The 10,030-nt window shown below is 49.5% G+C and overlaps 1 protein-coding gene across 1 annotated transcript in view; it reads right to left on the reverse strand.

Moving 5' to 3' along the window:
- Nucleotides 1–8,447: 8,447 nt before the first annotated feature.
- The window catches only part of LOC100909144 (neuroglobin-like), a 4,401-nt gene continuing 2,818 nt past the window's right edge, over nucleotides 8,448–10,030 (reverse strand). Inside the window, exons 2-3 of the mRNA XM_003738381.2 lie at nucleotides 9,832–10,021; nucleotides 8,448–8,606 (exon numbers count right to left, since the gene is read on the reverse strand). Of these exons, the coding sequence (XP_003738429.1) occupies nucleotides 8,448–8,606; nucleotides 9,832–10,021 (349 nt within the window). The remainder of the gene's footprint in view (nucleotides 8,607–9,831; nucleotides 10,022–10,030) is intronic.

Genomic DNA, 10,030 nt, shown 5'->3' on the forward strand with positions numbered 1-10,030 from the left:
GGCGAGTTTATCATTGGAGTCAAAGAGATCGTCTCTTTCACCTTCGAGAGACTCATCAAAGCGCCATCTGCGATAACGACGTGATTGGTTCTCCTGCAAGCACGAATGACGTAAGCAGAGTCGAATCGTGACCGGCCAACCGATGAAAACATGTTTCCCTAGAATCTTTGAGTGACGTACGTAACGGTAGAGCGAGTAAATAGGGTCGATAGTTTCAGGCCTCAGCGGACGGAAAACATTCATATAGGTGTTGAAGCATCCTACTTCGATTGGGGTTCCCGAAAATTCGAAGAGCCTCGGACAGTACGACTTTGATTTTAGAGCCGACCCGAGAATGAGTTGTCCGTCCCTGTCAGGCGAATCGGAGCCGTGAGTTCACTTCGTAAGGGCATCCTCGAAGCGGCCGAGAATGGAAGCCTCCATCGGATGCGTGTGTCCTTTCGAACGACAGCGGAGCTCTCCCAAGAAGTTCCAGGACCTGTACCGGCCTGCGGACGTCCATGCAGGCGTGAGGCTTAATTTACCCTCGAAACACGCGCTTGTGGGAATGAGGGATTTTTTTGTTGCCCCCAGAAGGAGACTCCCCCGTGTCAGAACGAAAGTTTCGTTGAAAGGAGGAAAGAAAAACTCACGTTGATTGCGACTGTGCAGCGATGGAGAACGCTAACAGAACGAGGGCTCCCGCCACCGATCTGAAAATCATTCTGCAAGCTGTAGGACTGAGCCTTATTTAGATTTTTATTGAGTTTTATACCGTCGCTGCTGGAGCACTTACGTGCTCTTAAGATAGTGCTACGGTAGACTCAAAAACTCAATTTCCGTTGAGCTGCTCTCCCCTGCCTGTGTGTGGATGCAGAGCTCGTAAGACATCCAGCGAAGTATCTCGCATCGAACGATTTGGGAGCCATCAGAAAAAGTTAATATCGAATTCCGATAGCGGATCTTCCGCGCAGGGAAAAATGCAGAATCATCGAGTCATCAATACAGTTGACGGATTCTCCCTGGAGAGGGATGGGCATGGACGGGACGAACTTTTTGATCCTCTCTCGGAGCTCTCTTGGTCCAATATCTTCGAGAACATTCAATCAACGCTATTCGATCCCATTAATTCCACAGGCGAAGAACCAAGTTCGGCCCGGTAGGTGGAATCATTATTCGGCTCCCGCTCGGAAAAGGGAACCAGTTACGTTTCCGGATCGCTCACAGTCATCGCAGAGAGCCATTTGTTTTACTAAGCAATTTCAGTTGAATGAATTAGCGAGAATGGATGTTAGACAAGTCGTTCCCGAGTTCTTTGATCGGCGTTCATGTTCGACCCAAGGCATGGGGACAAGATATTGGTTCACGCGATGGCAGATCGCTACAAGTTGGTGGCTGAGCAACACAGAGTGGACAAACTCTCAGTGGAACTCCACCTTCCCTCAATCTACACGAGGGATATTGGATAGGAGAGCAAACGCGACTGAGGTTTCCGATTAGTTTGCAGAGCAGCTGGCTCAGGCAATAGCAGCGATGGCGACAACACTGGTAATCAATCATTTGGCGATCTCCTCTTGCGGCGATCGATCCAAAACAAGAGTAGAGCGAGAAAGACCCGGGCTATTTTCTTCGTCGCGTCGTTAAGGTACCTCTCATCTCGCGATTTGATTTAGTGGTCTCTAGTAAGAGTACCCGCGACAACGGCTATGGGGTTCTCTGCCTGGAAAGTGAGGTCAGTGATGGCTATGATCATCGAATCTCGGCTTATGCTTCGATCGCTGATTTGGAAACTCCATGGCATACACATGAAGGAATTATCCGGTGAACTGACAATCCATTGCTCTGCGTCCAATTAACCCAGACAGTAATTCTACCGCTCAGTGCCCTGGGGCTCCGAATCTCTTCTTCCTGGAAGGAGCAAGCCCGAGATTTCATGGTTCTGAAGGAGAGCTAGCGACTCTCCAGGTAAAGATCTCGGCTGTACGACCCGCGCTAAGAGGGACGGCCCTGTGACCCTAGGCTCTATCTAGAAAACAGATTTCCACGCTCGAGAGCTCGATACTCATGCATCGAAACCTTCGTCCGTCTCGGCTAAGTGACCTGCCGGCTCCAGTCGGACGGAAAACTCCCACTTGAGCCGGGAGTCTAAAAGACTTTTTCCGAGGTCCCATGCCGTCCGCCCGTGCGGCGCTTCTGAAATTTCCGGGACGACCGAATCATCGAGTTACAAGTCGTCGAGAAGAAGTGAACATCGTCTCCCTCCGATATCGTTCTGGGGAAGTAGGTAATATTTGGAGCTATGCCTTACTCCTGGCCGAATATGAGAGAGTAAGGTCACGATTTGGCGGATGGTGGTTCCGACCTTGCTGCGGCTGCGGGGAGCCGAAGCTCCACCTCTTCCGAAGTCGCGATCCCCCCGAGCACTGCCATCGGTAGCCGGGAAGAGGTAGGGGGGCAGCAGCGGCTCGACGGAGTGTTTTCGCGCAGGAGCTCCCACATCGAGCAAATTGGAAACGTTCATCAGCCTTCTCGGAAGTTGCGACGATGTAGAGGTCTTGGGCAGCTCAAATCGTTTTCCGCGTTTTTACTTGCTATCTCCATAATCGCAATTCCTCGATCTCAGAAGTGACTTTGAGTGACGTCCTGATTGATGGAGCCCTGGATCATGAAGTCATGAGCTGTGTGAGTAACTAGAGTACTAGAGGGACTTTCCGATTCCCGGAGGAATAGTAAATGGTTTCATTGCGCCTTCCAGGCCGACCCCGAGTTTGCAAGGAAAACACGCTGTGTCAGTCATAGATCAATATTCGGAAGTTTATTATATAGTCCTCATACTCAAGGATTCATTCACGGCATTGCCAATATCAGTCCGTTTCTCATCTTCGGTAATAATAATAATATCGATCGCAATAGCTGTAGAGTATTCGTATATTGTCAGCATGGTTATGCATTTTCGACATAGTACTGGTGAATTCATATCGTATGTTGCTTGATTGATTCGATCTCAGTAACTTCAACCAGTGTATACCCCATTATCCGTATAGAAGTACGCTGTTTCCCTTCCATACTTCCTGTCGCTTCCTTATTTACTTTTCATTTTACTCATTCTTTCCTACCGGGAGGGAGGTTTGCTCCTAGCGTGGTCACAATTCCACGACCTGGTAATGCGATATAGGCTCTTATAATCCTATTCCCACCATCATCGATAATGCCATAACTCATGGACGATTTTTCTCGAGCTCTTTGCCGATATACCAGGGCGAGGCTAACAGGAACTAGTGGGTCACGTTTACGTGACTCCTTAATTTCGGGGGTTATTCGAAGCTTGGTCGGTCTCTGCTTGGAATACTTAGTACGTTGACTGAACCTTTTGGGAATTTCATTTCTGTCGAACCTAAGCATGGGGATCCGTCGAGGAAGCGGTTGCCTCCAAACGTGGTCGGGCTTCCGGAGCAACATTCACTTTTGTCGATCGCCACTGACTCGGGCCAGACTTGAGAATTGTCCGACCTCGTCGTCTGGCAGACCCAGGCCACTTCCGGAAACGGCAACTGAATCTTCCTAGGCTTCTTCCTTCCCTCCGTGGGGCCCAGCACAACTTGAGAGTACACCGTATGCACACTGCACGGGAGGAATCCATGTGAGTTTGAATTTTACCGTTGCGTTCAACTTTCATTTTGGGGGTTTCGCGGCGGACATTACTCCCTCTCTCGTTCGACCCAATCATTCCCTGAGGACTGCCCGACGTGTCTCCTCGCTCAGCAAAAGATCCGCATCGAGAGAGCATTAAATAGCGCGAAGAGAAGTTTGGGTCCCAATCCCCGCACTCAACAAATCAAGAATGAGACGTGCCAAGATCTGCCTGGATGCCGATATCCGTTCGAAGTCACTCAGAGGGTAATCCGAAAAACCAATGCGCGCGAAAACAAGAACGACTCGGAGGACAATATACCTGGGATACAGTTGTTTCTTTCTCTTGCGGTTTTCAATACCACCGCAAGTTCATCAGTAAGCGCTGCCCTTACCTCCGCTTAATTAAAAGTTGAGTGAGTGTGCTTAAGATAAAGATGGAGTACATAAGGGTCAGCTGAGGATCCGTGTCTCGCCGTCTTGTACTTCGGCATACCTCAGCTGAATACCTATCGAGACATCTACGGTTCAAGTAGCTTTCCTTATTCATATCAGTGATTATGAAGTCGTATCGATCGAGGTGCAAGATCGTCCACTACGTTTAGTTTAGCTCTCACTGAACGCAGTGAACTCTGAACCTCTGAGGTTGGTTCCACAGAAGCGTCGTATCTCCGTTTTTTGTTGACTCCGCGCTTTGAATTCCTGATTTGGACTCGGTGTCCGGAATACCAAGCTCCTCGTCAGATCTCACTCGCAGATATCATTTTCTCGCTTTCATGTGCAAGACTCGACTCGGCTTTATGAATGCACGCGTTATTCTACAGTTCTGCAGCAATCTTGATCGTGCTTATAAGTGAACAACATAGGAATCGCTCCCCATGCTCGTCGCTGTCCGCCAGCTTTGTGTTGATGTGTGTGGGCCTTATGCTAGGTACCTAGAAGTCCTGGGGCAGCAAAGTCAGTCGAGGTGAAACCTGAAGAGACAATGACTCGTTGTTGGAGATCGCGGTTCAACAACTATGTGGAAAAGTGATGGACATTGACTTGTTTGCGGCTCTGGATGGCATAATTGTTGTTTCATCATCCGTATCAGGTCTCTACGCTGCGATGCCCGGACTACGTGGAAGCTAATTATATCGAGTGAACTAGATGTTCAACTTTGTGTTCCCATCAACATTTCCATCGTATTGTATGCTGGTCCGAGGAATACCTCTACGTACCTACAGGCACATCCGTGGCAGCTCTGCGATGGACATCGGTGTCGAGGTTCTCGAGAACCCTCAGCCCGTTGGCGCGAGCTTAGAGGATCTGTTGATGTTAGCCCCTAGACCGTAAGTATCGCACCAGTTGATGGACTTGGTAAGCCTCGAATTTTCGAGAATACCGACACCGATATCACAAAGGAGCTCACCTACATTAGGGAACGGGATAATAATGGAGCTGCCCCTGATGTCGGAGGAAAAAGAGAGCATATTCAAGGAGACGTTCGGCTTTGGCGTCTCGATCTTAAATTGGCGGATATTCGGCATCATGGAAAAATCAACAGGGGCCAGCAGCTGATCAATCGACTTGCTCGAATCGAAGAATGTCAAGAACGCTATCGGGCACCACGATGACAGCGCACCTGACAATTCGCCAATTGTCCTGTCTTTGATTGTGCTGATAACGAACGAGGGCGCCCGGAGGCTTCGCTCTCTCTTCTACGGATCCTAAGAATTCGGGAGTCAATTCTCGTGAGTGAGGATAGGCTGGCAGTCTCACTTAGAAAGATTCGCTGGGTTTTTATAATCTCCGGCTTCCTATATGAAATTCCGAAGTCGAGCATCTGGCTTCTTCCATCGAGTCAGTTGAGAAATACTTTACGCGCTCACTTATGAACGTCCGCTCTGCTTGGAGCGAAATGCTCGGTCCGTGCTGAGTTCGGCATATCAGCCGCCCATATCCCGTTGAGAGCCTTTATTTATGGTAGCCCTTATTCTTGAGAAATTTACCGTGGTCTGCGGAACGCTCCCGCAGTCGGAAGCGTGCCCCCGAACGAAAGTTGAACGCGTAAGATTTCTGGAGGTAATTTCCTTCTATTTCGGAAAGAGCGCGAATCGTGCTGATGACGGGTGCAATAAGAAGAGAGGCAGTCACCGACTGGCTCTCCCCCACCAGCCGAGACGGGACGAGAAGAGTGCACCCACGAGAATCGTTGCGCTTCGTAGCAGATCCCACGGAAGGATGCAATTGAGTAGGTTGGGTTTTCTGAACAATTTCCATAGTCACTCCCGATGCAGATATATATATGTACATTTACATAACCCCTCACAGTATTTCGTGCACTTGACTGGACTGGATGTCGTCTCGCCTAGAACGACGAGCTTTCGAATTCGACTTTGGCCAACGAATCTTGGGTACCTTGTTCAAAGCTATCGTTTCATGGGCGGCAGGACACCTGACATGCGTATGAATGACCGTCTGAACTCTCAGCCGGAGAACTATGAATCGAATCACTTTATATCGGTGAATCGAGATCAGAGGTGATGAGAGTACGATCCACTGGCTCCAGTGAATCACGGATGGTTTTAGAGGAGATCCACTCGTCTACGCACAAGCCAATCAGAGCGATGAACAAGGCCCGAAGGAATACGGGACGTCTACGATGTGAGACCTATCGACGCGGGTTTACTGCTCAGTACGATGTCGTTTCGGGTGTTAATGGATATTCGGGGTCTTCATCTCTCTGTCCCGACCGCCTAGATGAGAAGTGTCTCACCCCCTCTGGCGGTCATGATTGAATCCGACGACATTCCCCGCGATCCACGGCGAACCGCCACTACTAATGGAGCGATAGAGCAGGTGAAGATAAGATACAGATAGGCCCGAAAATAATTTCTCAGCGATTTCGGACTGTGAAGACAAAGCAATGCTGCTCAACGAAGCAACCTCAAGGATGACTGTTGTAGCCGATGGAATGAGCGAATGGCAAGGTAGGCACAAGAACTCCCTTAGATAGGTTCTTGCGACGAACGACGGCTTCACATGTCGGCTCGAAATCACCGTCACGCACGACTAGGTGAGTGTCGCAAAGATTTTCATGCTTCAAATTAGCTGATGAACAAGCCGCTCGCTGAAAGTGATTAACTTCAGTCCTGGAAGTAGATTCGACCTCAGATATTCGATAAGTCGAGGCCGATGAGGCGCAGCAGAGAGCCTGAGGTGGTATCTACGCTCTCTCTCCATTCTCTGGAGTGAATCCAAAGTGAGAACGACCCTCGCCCTGGGGACGAGGAGTCTGAATAGAGTCTAGCCCAGCTAAGCAGATGAAAGCAGAGATGTACAGGGGGAATGAATAACAATTCTTCGAAAGTTCGGACTCGTACGAAAAATCGAGTGAGCGGGGTGTTGCTGAGTGGACCGGTGGATTACAGGACGGTTGCATTTTTCGAGGATTTCATCGACTTCATCACCTTAACATGATCGATCAATTGTTTTGTCACGTATTTCGAGACCCATCTCTGAGGACAGAGCGGTTGTCTTAAGGCTACATATGGGTTTTGACGGGATCGTTCATCTTGTAAGCTTTCCTTTCATAGTATACTATATTGTCAGACGCCGCCAATGTAGACAAATCACTGTACCGATATCAGGAGACCTTCGTAATGCGACCGATTCTGATGCACAGGGCAGCAGCTGGTAAGCTTGCTTGAAACTACGCAGAATTCGGACACTGAACAGATCGGGTGCTTCAGAAGAAGAAAAACAAACGTGGGACCTTTCCTCGAAGAATTTCGCTCTTGAATAAATACAAGAATAGTGCGCGATATTCGGATTTTTTTCGTTTGGTCACATCTTTCAGGCGCTCTTTACTCCGGCCGACCGTGAGTTTTCTGTACACTGCAATCTTCTCGGGGAAGTACATAATGGTTTTCGACTCTGGTAGGGACTCTGGCGCATGTCTTCGAACGCGGTAGCGTGTCGCCCGAATGACCGCGAATACGTACGTACGTTCTGAATTCACTGACTGGGTTCGGGAGTGGCGAGCAGAGTAAACCTGAGCCTACTTGGCGTCGGGTAGGCGTCGAGTTATCGCTACACGGCTTCACTGCTTGCTCCGAACAATGGCTACTCATTTGGGTTTCTCTCATTTCTCATGTCGGTAGGGATACTTCCTTCCATAGTAATTATCTGCGAGCTTCATCTTGACAAACGTTTCTCTTTTGCTTCGCTGGTTTGTTTACTTCATATCACTCGATGCGAGAGCCATCACAATCGTTCTCAAACTATTCCACGTACGATTAAGACTCTCGTATCCTTCCACGTCGCACCTCTCACATCATCAGTCAATCAATTCCATGAGTCTCAATCCATCACGTGATTTTTTCGCGGTCGAAGAATTTCTATTCCTTGTCGGTCCAAATTGACCAATCACGATGGGTTGGGTCGCCGTCGCTGATTGAAATCAACCGACAGATCGAGCTTTCCCGAATTTCTTGCCTTGGGCTTCCAGCCGTTATGTTCTGAGACAGTTAGGCTGTCCGCCCAGATTCTCGTGATCGCTGAAGGTCACAGCAGCCTCCGTGACTTGTATTCGCAAGTACGGATCCGCTGTCACATACATAGATATTGACCGCTCCCGTCATCGGTAAATGGTGTCATCGCCCGAAAATCTGCTAGAGCGCCGTGCGAGTGCTCACAATGTCGAGAATTTGCGGACGCAACGCCGGATCGGAGAGTGCTCACGAAGTGAATGTATCTGTGGGGGGCAGGAGCGATTGGAATGGACTCGAGAAAACACGCAACGTTTAGAATATCTCCAAAGGCAAGGCTGCTCGGACTGTTTCATGATTGTTCCTCTACTCGCTGCATTTCGCTTTGGTTTCGGCTAACGCGAAGCCTTCGACAAGAGTTTCCAGAATGAAGTGGATCGTCGTGTTGTAGATGTTCTCTATATTATCCGTGTAACGGTCTCCGAGCGTCAGCTTTACTGCTTCCAGGAATGGCTTCTCTATCAGCTGCAAAATAGAAGAAAAATAAAACATTTTTAGTCGTGCAGTGCCATGAGATCGAGTTCCCTGCCCGATGCTCATCAGCAGAGGATCCCCCATCGGAAGGGGCGCAAGGCCGCGTCGCGTTATGGAGGTATCGTGGCGGGACAATTTCTATCTCGTTTCCTCGCAACCCATCCGGCCAGGGCGCGAAGGCAAGAGAGAATTGGGTTCAGCGCAAAAAAAGTCCCAAGCGAATATCTAGAACGCAGAAGTCGCTCGAGAAACGGGACGCAATACTGCATCGGAGCGAAGATAGACGCACTAAAATTCTTGGCAGCACTTTATTGACCCAGGCAATAATATGAAAGGAGCGCAATAAACAGTCGCCCCTCGGATCTCGGTGCTTTTTTTCCGCCGCTGGCCATCATGACGGGACGCAACATGGAAAAATCGTAAAGCTCCGGCTATCTGCGGAATGGCGCGGGGTTGTGCCCCGTAACGACGACACCTGTCGACGATGTAGGTCAGGACCACAAGAGCATGTCAGCACTCAAGGTCGGTGGACAAGTGATTCTCTTGACAGCGCGGCGCCACCAACGACACTGAAGTGCGGATCTCTAAGATAGATGGTGCAGACCGCGCTTCGAAGACGCCTTTTCCGATAGCGGACGCTAGAACAAACAAAATTGAAACGCCGGGGGCCTATTCTCTCGCTCGGCTGGATGCGGGTAGACAACGGTCCAAACAATTCGACAGACAATATGGTCCGACCACAAGACGGCATGCTGTCTTGGAACCTCTCCAAGAACGCGTTCGTCGGCGCGAGTCGCCTCCCCAGACTTCGTCATCGCGTATCCGATCGGTCGATTCGGAAACTGATATAGGGGTGGTTGATTTGCCAGATCCGCCTCCGAAAGCTTTTCAATAAGAGGCAGGTATGTTTAGATACCACAACCCTGTAGAGTTCTCGTTAAAACGGGGAGTCTCGATCCACCTAATGGATCCCGGGGGATTCGTGCGTAATCGTTCGGAGTGCTTGATCACACAACTGAAGATGGGTTTCCAGTGATACTCTGTCGACGTGGGCGGAATGGCTAGAATATTGCGCTGATATTCAAATCGAACACATCGTCCCGGCCCGATAGCGCCGAACAATAGCGGAGACGTCGTGCTCTGAATCAATACATCCTGCACCTGGGATCGTGTCCGAGATCGTTAGGAATCACGAGGGAATCTTTCGGCAACTCACCCAAAAGTATTCTTTTTTGAAGCCCTTGATCTTATAATGCATTCCTCCGGCGTTGTGCAGATATTCAAGAAAGTAGTCAAGGTTGTCCAAAGAGTTGATTCCCTCGTCTAACGTTGTCATGACAAGGGATGCATGTTGTCCCAACTCCATGGATTCACGTTGCGATTCCTCTGTCTTCAGAGCCTGAAAACTGGAAAAG

The sequence above is a fragment of the Galendromus occidentalis genome, unplaced genomic scaffold (genome assembly GCF_000255335.2).
Source record: "Galendromus occidentalis unplaced genomic scaffold, Mocc_1.1 scf7180000075933, whole genome shotgun sequence".
NCBI classification, from domain to species: domain Eukaryota; kingdom Metazoa; phylum Arthropoda; class Arachnida; order Mesostigmata; family Phytoseiidae; genus Galendromus; species Galendromus occidentalis.